We start from the raw sequence: 18,028 nt of genomic DNA on the forward strand, positions 1-18,028 counted from the left end.
AATTCTAAAACTATAATGGAAAGTCCAATAGATGCCACTTTCCTTAATTTTACATTAGTGCTCTAAAAAAAGTGACTGTTGGACTATCTACCAGAAAAAAGTAAATGTAAAGCCCATACAATACAATAAAAACTATATAACTCATTTAATGGTATATATAAACCTAATCACTAAAACCTCATATATGCTTTAAAGAATAAGTTCCCCTTTTGGAACATGTTACATGTTCCACCCGTTTGTAAGGTGGAACATGTAACCTGTTCTCATTGCTGCAGCTGCTCCCCAATCACCCCTCTCTCTGTTAAAGCATTACGGGAAGAAGATCCCTATCCCAGCTGTCACTTTTTGAAAACAACGCAGTTGTGCGGGGCTCCTCCCACATGGAAATATCTGTCAGCTTTTAGTTCTCACTGAACTACCACAGCACTGTTGAGCGCTCTAGGTAGTTCATTAATTCTTCCTGCCAGAGTGTAACTGCCTGCCCAAACGATGTATGGGCAGACAGCTTACACTAAGTTTGCAGGAGTCCTGCATGGCGCCAACAATCTGCTGACCACTGGTGCAATGCTTTCCAGGCTTCTAAAAAAAAATAGTAAATGCACATTCTTTTACCTGAAAAAAATGTGCATTTATAATTTTTTTTTAAAAGGTGAACTTATCCTTTAACACTGCAAAGTAATTTCAAAAGTTTTCAATATTTTAAAATATGCAGCTTTCCTTAACCACTTGCCTACCTGGCACTTTCACCCCCTTCCTGCCCAGGCAAATTTTTGGCTTTCGGCGCTGTCTCCTTCACTGATGTGCACTAATGAGGCTGCAGTGATGGGCACTGATAGGCAGCACTGATGGGCACTGGTAGGTGGCAATGATAGGCATTGACAGGCAACACTGGTGGGCATTCACAGACATCACTGATGGGCACGGAAAGGCAGTACTCCTATATGGCACTGATAGTCAGCAACTGGCACTGATTGGTGGCTCTGATAGGCGGCACTAACTGGAACTGTTAGCTGGCACTGACTGGCACTGATAGGTGGCACTGAATAGCAGCATTCACACGGCACTGAAAGGCAGCTCTGATGGGCACTGATATGGGGAACTAATGTGCACTGGTGGGCACTGGTATGTGGCATTGATCTGCACTGACAGGTGGCACTGATGGAGCTACACTGATCATCAGTGCCCTGATGATCATTGTAGATGTCCCCTCTGAGGAATGTCAATTACCGGTTCTCCTCTCCTCACGAGCTGTCAGCATGACAGCTCATGAGGAGAGAAATGCCAATAACCGGTATTTCCTTATTTACATGCGATCAGCTGTGATTGGACACAGTTGATCACATGACCGAGCCAAAGTCATCGGCTCTTTCCGCTGATTGGTTATCCGCTGTGTCCCAGAGACACAACGCACCACCGACCACCGTGCCCCCAGGGGCGCGCACACACGGTTAGAGTGGGAGGATGTCACCTGATGTCCTCCCAGAATGATAGAACCGCCTTGCACCCATCATTACCTTCTATGGCGAGCAGGAGGCAGTTAAAATAATACTTGGTGAGCCCCCCATAAAGGTACTTTCTGGTACAGGGAGACCACACTCTGTTCTCATCTCCCAGCTGTGTTCCTGTGTTGTCACCCTGACTTTCAAAGCAGATTATAAATGATCATTTCAACACACATTATATAAACATGGTCCACATTTGCCGCATCAGAAAAAGCATCCTGAGAGACATCATGCAGCCATCACTGAAGTGCATGTATATAGACCAGAGGCATAACTAGAACCTTCATGGTGCAAGAAACCATAAAGGGCTCCCCTGGCCCCCGGGGGGGCCCTTCCCACTGATCCTTTACTTCCAGTACAGGGACACTTTATTACAGCTTTGCAGAGAGCCCCCTTCCTGACGTCTTGGGGGGCCCCCCATAGTGGCAGAACATCAGGGCCCAGTCGCAAGTGCGACCTTTGCGACCCCAGTAGTTCCACCACAGGTGTCAGTTTTTTTCTTTTTTGTATTTTCTTTTTTTTATTATTTTTCTACCATTTTATTTTATTTATTTTTTACAATTTTATTTTTTGCACTTTTTTAGGACATCTGTTGTGGGACTTTGTTGAAATATCAGGGGCCTAAATAGACCTCTGCTGTTTTACCTTTGAGACTGAGAAAGGAGCTTGAGGACACAGCCCTTAATCTCCTTCTCTGCAGCCTCAACACAGAATGAACAGGAATAGCTCTGTACAGAGCTTCCTGTTTATTCATAAACTGATGCGTAGTATGCACAGATTACAATGCCTTAGCTATGAATATGAAAAAAACACATTCATTAACACAAGAAAGGGGCTGGTAAATTACACATTTACCATCCCCTTCCCCTCTCTCCATCCTGTGAGTGTTCTCCGCAGCAGCCGGCAGGAGGTGGGAGGAGGAAACCCAGCAGCACTGAAGGGGGCGGGGTCTAGGGGACAGGGAGGTGGCAAGAATGTCATGTAGAACAACCGATGCCCTCCATTTCCCTTCTGCAGCAGCTGAATGTCTGCGGGAGGAAGCGGAGGGGAAGCAGGGATTCAGTCGCTGCAAGGAGAGATCGGTTCCGCTGCCCCCACCACCCCTCCTATCCAGGTGTACAGGGGGGCCAAACAGACCCCCTGGTTTATGAGGCTGGGTTGCAATAGCAACCCCTGTATGCATGCCCCTAATATAGATAGAAAGTACTACTAGGAACTATTATATTTTAAGGAAGAAAAATAAGATTTTGTAAATACTTTTTATTACATGTATAGCTCTGGTATGCCTGTACAATGCTGGTCCTTTACATAGTGTACCCCAAATTAATTTAGGGGCTACATCTATTGTTTATAACAACTTCATTATAAGAGGTTAGAGTTTTAACAATTCACAGCTCCTTAAACAAAACAAGGAGGTCTGTCTGCAGCTATCTACAAATGATTATGAAATGCTGTAACCAGAGTTATATCATTCTATGTGACCCCAATTTTCATATGTGAAAAAGCATATCTGAACATATCCTGGTAAGAACAACGGTTATCTCGAGAGCCTACGTGGGAATCAGAGAAAATCTAGATAATCATGTAACAGTAATAACAGTATAAAAATGTTTACAGATTTCATTATCTTATCTCCCAGCCTTAGGCTACCCAAATACATACAGATGTTGAATGTTTGTTCTTAGGTGACAGTTTTGTAAAAACTATTTTCATAGATAAATGCTGACAGAAAAGTCAATCTATAGATCAAATTATTTTATTGTGAGTGCATTTTTCCATTTCAAGTAAGTGAAATGATCATACACAACATGCATGCACATTTCCTGTACTTGCAAGTACTGTTCAGATAGGTGTATGTGTGTCTTTTTTGAACCACTGACTTTATTGGTATAAAAAAATTGTTACTGTTTCATAAGAAAGATCATTTATCCATAGAACTGGCCACAAGCCTGGCTAGAGACGTAGGTTTACAAAAAATAAAATTGCCCATAAAAATGCAAAGATGGAATGTAGATCTTGTTACCTTTATAGCTTTAACAGATATAAACAGAAATGCACTTGTCAAATCAAGAAAAAGAATAACGTTATTAGTCAATGTTAAAGGATGCTTTATTTTTTTTTAAAAGGTGTTAGCCTTCTTTCACAGCAGCCATGCAATGCGTACCGTAGAGCCAAGTAAAAGACAGGTCATGTTTGTGTCTCACCATGCTTTTTAAGTGTTATTAGATAATAGTTCCCCAATTCACTATACCAGAAACAACTGCAGCCAAAACTCCAAAGGTTAGATAAGGCCAAGTCCACATGCACACTGAGAAGAGCAGCAAAGTAACCATTGTAAACAGTTATCTGTTATGATTCCAGAGCTGTCATTTTCATCTAACCTGTGCGGCTGCCAGCGCACTCTTGTGGTTGTCCAAGCTCATTACAACTTGTTCATGTTCAGAGAGCAAGTTCTTATGCTGTTGCTATATGAAAGAAGAAGTCTTGTATGATATATTTGTGATATTGTAAGGAATGAGAACATTATTACTATAACATGGTAAAAGGAAACATTAAAAATTCTTGCCATTCAAAATATTCACTAGTAGGTGAAAGTGCAAAAAGAGTTTTTAAACACAAAAAAAGAGTACACTTTGATATAACACAGCAGGTATCTTAGTGTAAAAACAAAAGGTAAATGATGTTGAACATTTGCTGTCCTGCAGTGAATGAATGCTAGCTTTCAAAGGTTTATACAAGAAAATGAATGTAACTGTCTATTTCAGGGTTTTTACTTTGCACAATTCATAGATTGCTTAGTGCTTTATTTTATGTGACAAGCTGAATGTTCTGTAGCTACCAGACAGTTGTCACAATGAAAACAATAGAAAATGTCAGATATTTTCAACCCTTTAAAGTCATAAATGCATCATAAAAACGTTTATCTGCAGATCATTTGTCATTGCCACCTCAAGTTGAATATATAACCTACATTTGTTCATTACAGAGTACATTTCCAATGATTCCACTGGTGAATTTAGTTTGCTTCCATTTAACTTGTCCCACTTCAGCTTTTCCTAAGAAATTTTACTGGTCACCCTTAGGGTTAGATTAAAGCGTCAGTAAACCCAGAGCTTGCAAATTCATGTAAAGCTGTACAAGTATTTGATTCACTATGTATGCTGTGCTATTCTTTTAAAAGTCTATTAGTTTTTAATTACCTGGTGATACTGCCAGCTCAACGAAGTCCACTATGCAGAATAGTAAAACTATTTTGAGAGCTTCTAAGTATTCTGCATTGCCACTCTCCCTGCACATGCTCTAACTTCATTGACAGTGAGATGAGAACTTTCTCCATCATTCACAACTATCTGCTACATGTGGCTCTCCTGCACATCATGTGGGGTGGCTCAAAGTCCCTGACTGACAGAGGAGCACTTTCACATTGCTTTTTTTGCTTATTCTGACCACATTCAGGAGTGCAGGGTTACTTGGGTATAAAGGACAGGGAAGCAAAGAATAAATGCTCCACTGTCAATCACAATAATTCAGCCAACCTGCATGTCTTGCAGCAGTGTCATGTGCGGCAGCTCAGAAGATCGTAACAAAATGTCTTCTTTTTTTTGTGGAATTAATGGACCTTTATTAAAGCAGGTATTCTTTTCTTGTATATTTTTTAAACTATGTTATTTACATTTTGATAAAGTTTTTTTAATAATCAGTTACATTACAATTTACAGCACTGATCAGGTCACAACATATTGCAGTGATATGTGCATGACGCATTACATGTTTAAAATTGGCTTTGTCCATGAAATTTTCAATATTTGCTGAAGAGCTTTAGAATGATTTGTGACCCACAAAAGATTTACAATACGGTATATACAAAGATTATAAGCAGCATATGAAACAATATTTTAAATATAAGATACTACTCAGATATTAAAGCAAGTGCATATGGGTTTACTGACACTTTAGGATTTAGAGTTAGGACAATTGCTTTATATATATATATATATATATATATATATATATATATATATATATATATATATATACCGTGTTTCCCCGAAAATAAGACAGTGTCTTTTTTTTTTTTTTTTTTTTTTAATTTAAATATTTATTAAATTTTTCATATTAATACAAAAACCCAAAAAGGGAAATAAATCTCATACAGGTATACAATTATATAACATTTCTACCTTTCCCTTACTGAAGACTCTTTTCCTTCCCTTCCCACTATCCCCCCCTCCCGCCCCTCTTCCCCCCTGCTCCCCCTCTGCAGATTCTAACCCTCTCTAATCTCTTGAGGCCTATTAATTTTTTATTTATTTTTTGCTAACATCCTAGTTCATATCTTCCTATATTTCTCTTTCAGTCCTGCTCTTTCCCATTTTTCCCATCTCCTGGAATAAACTCCCATCCTATCTTCTTGCATATGGTATGATCTTTCCATTCTACCTATCTGGTTTACTCTATTAATCCAGTCTACCTCCTTCGGTACCTCAACTTTCCCCCAAAACTTGGGTATCAACCCTTTCGCCGCATTCAAGAAGTACCAAATCCCGGAATCTTTATATTTATTTAAAGATGTCTCCACATTGTGTAGGAGGCACGTCGTTGGGTCTAATCCTATGTCAATTTCAGTTATTTCTTCAATTAATTTAACTATTATCTTCCAAAAAGCCTGGATTTTCGGACATTCCCACCATATGTGAAACACCGTGCCTATCTCTCCACATTCTCTCCAACACATATTTGAGTTTTCCCCATTCATCTTGTGCTCTACACTCGGTGTAATGTGCCATCGTGTCACACACTTATAATTAACCTCAACCTCTCTTATACTAACATTATCGTGTATCAGTCTAAACATCTTTCTCTGTCTATCTTCATCAAACCCAACTCCCATATCCCTTTCCCATTTTGTCATAAAAATTAACTTTGTGTTTGTGTCTAATTCTGTGAGTATTCTATACACTTTTGAGATACCGTGCTTCCCATCCCTTCGTGTCTCTAACAACCTTTCAAACATATTCCACTCCTGTTTTAGTCTCAGGGGTTTCGGTAGATTTCCAATAAAACTTTTCAGTTGCTGATATTTCCACTCATCTATTCTAACAAAAATATCTCCCTTCTTCTCTATTAACTCTTTAAGTGATCTCAATTCTCCCTCCACCAGGACATCTCTCAATTGGGTATCCTCCTTTCTAAACCATCTCCCTGATATCTTATTCTTTCCAGGGGGAAAGTACTCAGTATTTATAAGAGGCATTAGTGTAGAATTAAATTCCCATTTCATGTTTTTGTGTAAATTGTCCCATACCCTAAAGACATTTAAAGTGTAAATACTTGTGCTTTCTTTAATTCCCCTAAACTGTGGTGGGACCCATATCATCTGACTCAATCTAATGCCACTAAGATCATTTTCAATTGTTACCCAGCTTTTCCCCTTGTGGTTAAATGTCCAATCGTATATTCTTGCTAAAACCACTGCTTTATAGTATCTCTTGACATCTGGTAGGCCCAATCCCCCTTTCTCTTTAGTCCTACTCAATGTTTCATATGCTATTCTGGGTTTTTTATTCTTCCATATGTATCTTGTTAACATTTTTTTCATTATCTTAAAGAAGGCTTCTGGGATTTTAATTGGTACCATTTGAAATCTATACAGTATTTTAGGCATAACTACCATTTTGACTAGGTTTATACGTCCTATCCAGGATGGGTTTCCTCCTTCTAGTCTTTTTAAATCTTCCCTGATTTCGTTTATCAAAGAGATATAGTTTAATCTATACAAATGCTTAGGTGAGGCAGTGAGTTTTATTCCTAGGTATTTTATCTCTTTTTCTCTCCATATAAAAGGGAATTCTTTTTGTAGTTTTTCTTTTTCATTCTTTGATATATTAATATTCAGGATCTCTGTTTTCGCTGGATTAATTTTTAAATTTGATAGTTCACCATACTCTTTCAGAATCTTCATTATATTTGGGAGAGTTATTCGGGGATTCCCCACATAGAACAATAAGTCGTCCGCAAAGGCCGCTACTCTATGTTCTGTGGATTCTATCTGAATTCCCTTTACCGATCCACTATTTCTTATTATTGACAACAGAGGTTCGAGTGACAATACATATAGCAGAGGGGACAGTGGGCAGCCCTGTCTTGTACCATTAGACATTCCGATGGGTTCTGATCTCTCCCCATTTACCGTGATAATTGCAGTAGGCTCCCTATATAATTTACCTATCCACTCTCGCATTCTATCACCTATCCCCAACACTTTTAAGTTGTCCATCATAAAGCCCCAGTCCACTCTATCAAATGCCTTTTCAGCATCAATTGACAAGAGCACCACCGGGGCTTTCCCTTTTCTACTTTTCTGAATAAGCATCAGGGTTCTCAAGCCGTTATCTCTGCCTTCTCTCCCCGGTACAAAGCCCACCTGATCTCCATGGATCCATTCAGGCATCAGATTCCTCAACCTGTTTGCCAACACCTTTGCATACAGTTTAGTGTCTACGTTCAATAATGAGATAGGCCTATAACTGGAGCACTGAGATGGATCTTTTCCCTCCTTGTGAATAAGCACTACATGGGCCTGTAGGGACTCTCTCCTCACTTCCATCCCCCCTCCCAGAGCATTCATATATTCCTCCAACTTGGGTAGAAGTACTTCACTAAATTTCTTATAATACTTAACTGTGTATCCATCCGGGCCTGGGCTTTTTCCTCCCCCTGTGCTTCTTAATGCTATTTTAATTTCTTCCTGGGAGATTTCTGCATCCAGGGAGTTCAACTGTGCTTCACTTAGTTTTGGTAATCCCGCATTTTTTAAGTATGTCATCTTTTTTTCGTTAATTCCCTCTTGGGCTTCTTTTAGGGGGCCTTGGGGGCTAATATTATATAACTTTTTGTAATACTCCGTAAACTCTTTAATAATCTCTTTATTTGAGTGGACCAACTCCCCCTTTAAACTTTTTATCTTTTCTATATAATTCCTAGTTTTCTTTTTATTCAAAGCTTTCATTAAGTATCTTCCTGGTCTGTCTCCCCATCTATATCTTTCGTTCAAAACCCTGTTGTATACTCTTCTCTTCTCCTCATCCATCAACCTCTCTAGCTCATCTTTTTTGTCCGATAACCTCTGTCTCGTGTCTTTTGTTATTTTCTTCTTATGGATCTGCTCCAAGTCTAATATTTCTTTTAAGAGCCCACTGACCCTCTCTCTTCTTTCCTTTTTCTTCCTTGCTCCTGCCGCAATCAAGATTCCTCTTATGAATACCTTATGGCTTTCCCAGACTGTAGCTATCGATACATCCTCTGTTTCGTTCTCCTTAAAGTATACCTTAATCTCTTTCTCGATTTTCTGAACTACATCCTTATCCAGAAGAAGACCCTCATTTAACCTCCACCCCATTCCTCCCGTCCACCTTCTTCCCCATCCCATTTTCATTACAACCGGGGCATGGTCCGAGAACGTCCTTGTCTCTATGTCAATTTTAACCAGATGATCTATAAGTTGATGGTCTATTAAGATGTAATCTAATCTCGAGTATATCTCATGTGCATTAGAGAAGAAGGTATAGTCTCTGTCTTTCATATGCTTTATTCTCCAAGTATCCACTAGTTGATATTCATGCATCACTTTTTTCAGAGCTCTCAGAGACCTACTCCCCTCTCTTTGCACAGAAGAGGTATTATCCTTTTGTGGGTCCATACAGAAATTTAGGTCTCCAGCTACTATCAGGCGCCCTGTTTTAAATTCCATTAATTTTTTCAGCAGACCCTTCATTTACATCTCCGGGTTTTTATTAGGGCAGTATATATTGGCTAAAGTACACTCAATCCCCTGGAGTCTACCTTTTAAAAATAAAAACCTCCCCTCAGGGTCGGTTCTTCTATCCTCCAGCTCAAATCTCATATTCTTTGCAAAACCTATTGCAACCCCTTTCGCTCTTTTAATTGGAGAGTCTGCATAGTACCATGTTGGGTAGTGTTTAGATTTCAATTTCACGTTTACCTCTATCTCAAAATGCGTCTCCTGTAAAAATACCACTGATGTAGCCCTATGATGTAACTCGTTAAACAACCTAAATCTCTTCCCTGGACAGCTCAACCCGTTCACATTATAGGTTATAAACTGTATTTCTTCCATCCTTCCCAATTAACTCCATCTCTCTTCCAAATTGCCTCTTCCTCTTTATCTCTTCTGTCATGCAGAGTATTGACCCAATACCTCCTCCCCTCCCTCCCTCCCGCCCAACTCTCGTCCCCTCCCTCCCCCCTTTCCCTCCACCCCTCCCTCCCCCCCACTAGGCAACTAATGCACCTACTAATCATTTGTGTTTCTAAGAACCACTGTTGATTATTTTTGGGGTTTGAACTCTGTCCATGGACAGCTCCTCCTCCTTCCCCCTCCTCCCCAGCTGTTCCCGTCCGTAGTCTCATTTCTTCCTTTGCTTTTAACAATCCGCGGTTTCACCCCTAGGGAAAATCTCAGGAAAATCTCTATTTGGACAATAATTAATTCTACTTTCTCCCTCTAACAGTCTGCCATTCCTTTTGTCTTGCTTCTCCTCCTTTATTTTCTTCTTCCCATCCAAGGATCTCCATCCTCTGCAACTCAAGTTTTTCACAAAAAACTCTCATATCTTCTGGGAATCTCAGGTAGGCTGTTATCCCATTTTTCCACCCAATCAGACAAATCGGGGTTCCCCATCTATAGAGGACCTTCTTTTTTCTCATCTGCTCTGTCAGTGGTTTCAAAGTTCTTTTTCTCCACAAAGTTTCTGGTCCAAGGTCTGCAAAGATCTGAATGACCATTTCTCCATATTTAATCGTTTTTTTCCCTTTAATCTTCCTCCAGATCTCTTCTCTGTCTCCATACCTATGTAATTGGACTATAACATCTCTTGGATTTTCCTTCCCGTCATTTTGAAACTTTCCTTTTCTCCAAACACCATCTGTTTTAATCACTTCTGACATAGCTCTATTCAATATGGAATTTAAAATTTTACATATTTCTTTTTGTAATATTTCCCCTTCTATGGTCTCTGGGATTCCTCTCAGCCTTAGGTTGTTCTTCCTGTCCCTATTTTCTTGTACCTCCAATTTATACCGCAGCTTTATTTGCGTTTTCTCCATATTTTTTACTTTTTCCTCCAATTGAGATATATTCTGGGCCTGATGTTTTACTTTTCCTTCCATTTCCTCCACTCTTGTCAGCACCTGTCCCAGATCCTTCCGTATAGTTGCCATTTCATTCTTTATTATCTTTTCTAAGGCCTCAAACATTTCTGCCATCTCTTTTTTATTTGGTGCTTGTAGGTCGCTTTCCATTTCTCTCCCATCCACTATTTCTGATATCTGCTGGTTAGTGACATCCAAGCCCAATGATAATCTAGGGCTTTTTTCCAGACTGGTATCCCCTTCTCTTTTCCCATTTATACTTTGTGATCTTTCTGGGGTTATATTTCCCTGCAATGTATATTTTTTAATTGTTCCTGATTGGGATCCTTTAAGACCACTTCCTTTAATGCTCTTATTCTTCATGTCTTCTATAGAATTCTTTTATTCCATATGCTATTAAATAGTATACTTCTATAATATGGTCCCCTTTTTGCCTGTTAGTTTGTCCTCTAGTTTTCCTGCTTTAAGTACTAAGTTAGTCTCTCTTTCCAGATCCCCTGGGAATCCCCTCCTTTCTCTTCTCTTTTGTTTTCTATTATGTTGTGTCACATGCAACAAGTAAATACGAGGGAGACAATTTTTCAGTTTTCAGCAGCTTCCACTCACCCAGCTCACCCCTCCTTCTCCTCGGGCTGGCTCCAGCTTGCTGTCTGTAGTTCCAGTTAGGTTGCTTGGGGATTCCACAGGGTCCTTTCCTTTTACTTTTCCCACTCTTATTTCTTCTCCTCTTGGGGTATTTTTGGTACCTGGAGCAGCAGTTGTTTTTCCCTTTCTCCCCTTCGGTGCAGGCTCAGCAAGGGGGGTACTCGGAGAAGCCGCCTTGTCTCTCCCTGCCTCTTGTGAGACGCCAGCCGGCTTTCTCCTTTCCCAACACTCCTTTGCGGCTGGTCACATGGTCCCACCGTCCTCCTGTCACCTCGGCAACCCGGCTTCCCGGCTCTCTCACTTGCCGCTGACCGGGCTGCCGGGTAGACCTAGCCCGCAACCACAGCTCCTCTCTGCCTCCGCACCAGGGGTCCACTCTGCCGTCAATTACCCCACTCTCCAGGTAAATCTTCGGCCGCTCATGCCTCTGTCCGTGCGGGGTAGCTGGGGAGGGTCTGGACGGAGGAGTCCCGTCGGAGAGCTCCTATCGCATGCTCTCCGGCGCCGCCATGTTCAGGCTCCACCCCTCAAGCCCCGAGAGTGCAGCCCAGGGACTTGATATGGCCCTCTTCCTGCCTTTCTCTGGCCAATAAGACAGTGTCTTATATTAATTTTAGGTAAAAAAAAAATGCACTAGGGCTTATTTTCGGGTAGGTCTTATTTTTATTGACTTTTATTCATTTTCATTCACTTGGTGACACCCCCTCTGAGTCCGATCCATTATCCTCCCCAATCCGCAGATTCGATCCATCCTGTGGGGATCGTCGGCTTGCAACCTAACTGATCTCTCCACCAGCTCCACAAAAAGGTTTGTTTTAAAGCAAGCCCCCCCCCCTCTCTGTGCCCTTTTTCTCACCCCCCTCTCTCTCTGCTCTCTTCCCCCCCCCCTCGCTCCCCCCACCTACTACATGAAGCTGCAGTGCTGTCACCAGGGTCGGGGGATTACATACTTACCTGCTGCATACTCTGCCCGCCCCTCCAGCACTCCGATTTCAGCACCCGTGGCAGGGATGTGGACCTGCCCCTCTGCTGAAACTCTGAAGAGGAGAGGTGTTCCGAAGTGTGTGCCTCACTGTCCGTCCCCTCAATGCCTGCTTATTTCAGAATACAGGGACGGACTGAGCCTCTCATGGGGCACTGCAGTGACCCCGGGTACTCGGGCAGTGCCCGAATAGGCAGTCCACCCCTGGTGGAAGTAGGTCTTATTTTCAGGGGAGGGCTTATATTAGCGGTACGTCAAAAAGTACCGCTAGGTCTTACTTTCAGGGAAACACAGTAGTATTTATATTAACGTGAACCTGATCTGGCCTAAAAGTTCCAATCCCAATGTTCCTGTGCAGGTACTGGGATTCTACATCTAGCTATCTTGACTCTTGTCCAAATTAATTTCAGTTATTTCACTACAGCATTATCACCCTGCTGGAGGAGGGTGAAAAATTATGTTATACTTCAAAATCAAAACCTAGTAAAACTATGTTATGGGAGGAATAAGTTAAAAAAATAAATGTTGTGTAATACATAATACTGTATGTGTAGGTCTATGGTTCTGAAAGCCCTTTCATTCAACTGTCATACCCTCTGTACACAAGCTGAGCGAACCTATAGTCCGAACATTCTGCTGAACATGTACAATCTAGAGACTATTAGTACTAAACCTGCCCTGGCCTAAAAGGTGCTTTTGGTACCAACACTGTTGATCTGAAGGTACCTTGTGGGGCCAGCAAATAAATGATCCCTGGATCCCTTGAATCCTAGGTCCAAGCTTTTTACTAAATTTGACTGCCCTCCAAGTATAAGCTCCATCATTGTGCTGAGCTCTACCTCTTGTCATTAAACACCAGAGTTTTGCCATGTCCTTGACCCTAAGCTTACTTTTCTTTTAAATGTCAAAGCCACAATGGACAGTATGGAAACATAGAAACGTAATGGCAGAAAAAAGACTGAGTGGTCCATCGAGTCTGCCCATCAAGTATATATTTTAATCACTGAACCATAAGAAGGGGAGCTAAGCAGAAAGGACAGAGCTTAATCTTGGAGGGCAGTGAGGTTCTGTGTATAGTTGGTACCTAGGATCCAAGGTAGCCTGAGCAACACTGAAACAAATGGATTTAATTCCTTTTACCAATGTTATTGCCTTAGGAAGATTAACCTTTAAATGGATGGTATGCTCTAAAGCTAGAGGTAGCAACTTGCAGTACTATCCTTATTTACGGTGGATATAGAAAAGAATCACCCCCTTTAAAATAATCACATTTTGTTGCTTTGCAGCCTGAAATGAAGACAGACACAGTTTTCTGTTTTAGCTAGCTGTATTTACTCATTGCAACTTATTACATCCAAGTGAAAGATATAACACCAACATGTTAGAAAAAAATTCAAAAACATTCAAAAACCAGAGAGTTGGAAAAAGGATCACTCCCTCCTAAAAAAAACTTGTAATCTCAATCAGGTATAACTAATCACCTTCTCAATGGCACACAAATCCATTTGACTTTCAACTGTGATCAGCTGTGTTCATTTTGATTAGCTCATCATGAAAAGAGCTTTCCTGGAGCATTTCAGTCCCAGGTAGTGCAACTGAAGAAAACAATCAACTATGGGTGGCAAGGCACTCTCAAAAAATCTCCAGGATAAAGTTGTGGACAGGCACAAGTCAGGAGATGGATACAAAACATTTAAATGTCTTTTTCAATGCCTAGAAGTACAGTGAAGGCTATTACTAAGTGGTGGAATGTATTTGGTACAACACATACCCTCCCTGGATCAGGACATTGCTCCAAACTGGATGAAAGAGCAGTGAGGAAAATGGTCAGAGAAGCTGCCAAGAGGCCTACAGCAACTTTGAAGCACTTGCAGGAATTTATGACACAGAGTGGTCATTGTGTGCATGTGACAACATAATCACAAATTCTATACAAATGTGGCTTGTATGGGAGGGATGCAAGAAAAAATTCACTCAAGAAACACCACATGCAGTCACGACTGAGCTTTGCCAAAACTCACCATGAAGATTCTGACGCCACATGGAAAAAGGTGTTATGGTGAGAGCAGGCTAAAACTGAATTATTTGGCCTCAACACTAAACAATATGTCTGCCAGAAGTCCAATACAGCTCGCCATCCAAATAACACCATTCCTACAGTAAAGTATGGAGGTGGTAATATCCTGTTATGGGGGTGTTTCTCTGCACCAGGGACGTGAGCACTTGTTAGGATAGAAGGAAAAACAGATGGGGCAAAATACCATCAAATTCTTGAGGAAAATCTACTGCCCTCTGTCAGAAAGTTGTCAATGGGAAGAAGGTTTACCTTGCAACATGACAATGACCCAAAGCAGACAAGAAAAATGACCACACAGTGGTTGAAGGAGAAAAAGGTGAAAGTCCTTGCATGGCCTAGTCAGAGCCTAGACTTAAACCCCATTGAAAATCTGTGGAATGACTTGGAGACTGCAGTTCACAAATGATCACCATCAAATTTAACTGAACTTGAGCAGTTCTGCAAAAAAGAGTGGGCAGATATTGCAACAGATACGTCTCTACTAAGGGGGTGATCAATTTTTCCAAATCAGTGATTCTGTTTTTTTTATTTTTATTTTAATCTGACATGTTGGTGGTATATCTTTCACTTGGATGTTATATGTTGCACTGAATATACGGCTGGATAACACAAAAACTGTCTGTCTTAATTTCAGGCTGCATAAGATCCCAGAGATTTTACAGGGATCTGAAGACCAACACTAGCTTTCAGCGTCATCACATTATACCTGCAATTTAAATTTGTGTACCTGCAAACCCAAATTTGTCTATAGGCAATGTTTTAAAAGCTTTTATCCATTATTGGTTTAGAGTTAACTGTGAATGTTGGATGTAGAATTATTGTTCTTCCTTTGACAATCACAGCAACACCTAAAGTGTGATACATACACACATGCTATTTACATACACATGCATTTGATGGGACTGCTTTTAATTTATTTTTTTATAAAGTAATTCAAAAAAAGTTGTTTTTTTTAATTTAACGTTATTGCTATCATGAAAGGGACTAGAAGCCCTCTATGTTATAGCATTGGGCAGATGACAGGTCCTTTTAATGGAGATACAGGAATCTATTAGACCACTAAAGTCACCTCTGCCCTCCACTGCAGCTAATCAAGCACAGATTGTGTTGATTAGTAGCTTACCCTGCCACAGCAGCCAGGAGTAAATAAATGCACTTCTCTTCAGGGTTCGTTAAATGCAGATGAGATTGGGAAGGAATGTTCGTTGAGCGCCTGCTGCTCAGATTCCTAAAAATATTTACAGCAGTCTCAGGCTCCCTGGAAAAATGGGAGAGCCCAGACACTGAGGTGGGTGGTGGCCCTTCATAGTACTGTAAAAGCAACCCAGAGTAGTCTAGATCACTTTTACTGAAAAACCATTAGCCGGCTGAAATTAATTATACCATGCTCATGGCTGAGAGTAGATATAATGCTCAAGTTTAACCATTTAAAATCCAGGCTAATTATAAACAGCCTATAGACGGCAAGTGGTAAATAATCAGTAGGATCAACCTGCGATTACATTTTACCATCTGTTTGTTACATGGGTACCAATTCTTAGAAAAAAAGCATGGTCTATTTTTAGCCTTATAATTAATATTCTGTACTCGCACTATTCCATTCTGTTTTAGAACAGTTACCCACCTTGACATCCTGCAGTTGAGTGTGGACATCTTGGTGCGCCTTTCTTAGCTGCCTATTCTCTTCTCTCAGGTTGTATATGCCCTCTGTTGGAAACAATTAAGGTAATGTAAAGTGAAAGGTTCAAGATAAAACTCTAGTATGAATTCAGTGTACAATAGTGTTTTTAACCCATCTTTCTACCTAATTGGTACACCACATGCAGGGCCTGCTATTTTATTACTTCAGGTACTATATCCCACTGTGATCATATATCTGAATCATACACAAACCTGATTGATCGTCCATTGAATATACTTGATATTCACAGAAGGATAGAGATTTTATGGTCATACAGGTAGCAATGTCAGAACAGGGATTTCCTACTAATAATCTGCTACTGATTAAAAATAAACCCTTATGGTCTGTGTTAACAGGCTTCAATAGGCAAACTTCAGAGTGTTTTTGACATCAGTTTGAGACAATTCTGAGATCATTCAAAATGCATTGCAGGTGCAGTTGACCTGGTGCAGCTGCCTTTGCATTGCTATAGACTTGTATAGGAAGAGAAACAATTCTAAATAATATAATGGAACACGACTTTAAATGTGAGTTGCTACATAAGTCTGACAACAGTGATGAATGACTGCAAATAGGCAATTATAAGTCTCTGTGAATTGGGTAACAAATTGTAAACCATAATTTGTTATTAAGCATTTTAGTTGTTTAAAACATAGATAATCATTTGGAAACCACTGAGATACTATAAGGCTGCATTCATACCTGTGAATGGGCATGACAAAGTTCACTGCGAGAACCCCAGCGGGCGTTTCCGATAATTCACTGTGGGAGGCAGCCCCATTGAAAGCAATGAGGGTCTATCGGCTCGCTCAGCTAATCGCGGCCCCTCACACGTAATCTGTCCTACAGCGATCAGCCCTGAGCATATCTGTGAGTGATCAGCCCTGGACCTTAGGTGTACAGTCAAAAACTGACTATTTACCAGTAGCTTGTGATAAAGGGATTCACTTTAGATATACTAGTTTATAAAGCAGTGTGTATGAAATTCTGAAACGCTATGCTAAACCAAAGGCTGTGCAAAAGTGACAATATGTAGCATTTATGCTCTGTAATTGTAAACCTTCCATTATATAAATAAAGCATTTCATGCTCATCTTAGATAACATACCCTTTTATGCAATGCATTAGAAAGGGTGTCTCTCACAAATTGTTCAATTACTTTAGTAAAACCTAAATAATCTTTTCTGCCACAAACAGAAAGTGCTTTTCATGAAGCTTCCCAGTAAAACTGATGTAATTGAAGAGGAAATGTCTGCTGTTGAAAACAACCACAAAGAATTCACAAGTGCTTATCTGTACATCAAACATGCATAATGCTGGAGAGGAAACAAAGTTTTTAGATACCTACTTATTGATTAGGAATAACACTCATTCCCCACAAACAGAGCACAATACCATGATAAATTATAGGTCAAACTATACAAGTCAGTGGTTCACAGTGCAGCAGCATGTATTGACAATTTTGCACATAATAACAGAGGATGGAACAGAATTCATTAACATGGTACCTTGAATGTAAAAGTAAAAGTGGTAACAAGCCCAAACAATACAGGTGCAATCTATAACTGTGTGCTCTCCCCTATAACTGTCTGAATTTTCAATGTGGGTTACAAACCAGTAAATCATTTGAGCTTTTTGCATATCATATACAGGGAGATGTTTCAAGAAGCTAGCACAGGAGGCTTGAATGCATGTATACCTCTGCCTATAGGTCTCCCTGCTCCTTTGGATGTTAAAAAGGTAAGTTGTTCTAAAGCTGAGATTTCCATATTTAATATAGGCACATTTGTTGAATGAAAGAGCTACATAATGCATATCTTGGAGATACCAGGGGCGAGACCTCCCTTGCAAATGTTCAACTCCACCTGCCCTTTATGAGGCTGCCAAACTCACCGTTAAATATGTTAATTTATTTTATATTCTAGAGAATCCGGCAGGGGACCATAACAGTCACAGCCCAACCATCCTGG

At 40.4% G+C, this 18,028-nt stretch overlaps 1 protein-coding gene across 4 annotated transcripts in view; it reads right to left on the reverse strand.

The window, feature by feature from the left end:
- The window catches only part of GOLIM4 (golgi integral membrane protein 4), a 158,033-nt gene that overhangs the window by 44,853 nt on the left and 95,152 nt on the right, over positions 1–18,028 (reverse strand). For 2 of the 4 annotated variants that reach the window (XM_089675467.1, XM_089675466.1), the window contains 2 exons: positions 16,002–16,084; positions 3,884–3,967 (listed from right to left, as the gene is read on the reverse strand). In XM_089675467.1, coding sequence (XP_089531593.1) covers positions 3,884–3,967; positions 16,002–16,084 — 167 coding nt within the window. The remainder of the gene's footprint in view (positions 1–3,883; positions 3,968–16,001; positions 16,085–18,028) is intronic. The other 2 variants (XM_089675469.1, XM_089675468.1) reach the window with 1 other exon arrangement.

Source organism: Staurois parvus, unplaced genomic scaffold, assembly GCF_062004578.1.
Source record: "Staurois parvus isolate SC_StPar_1 unplaced genomic scaffold, SC_StPar_1.0 ptg000155l, whole genome shotgun sequence".
NCBI lineage: Eukaryota > Metazoa > Chordata > Amphibia > Anura > Ranidae > Staurois > Staurois parvus.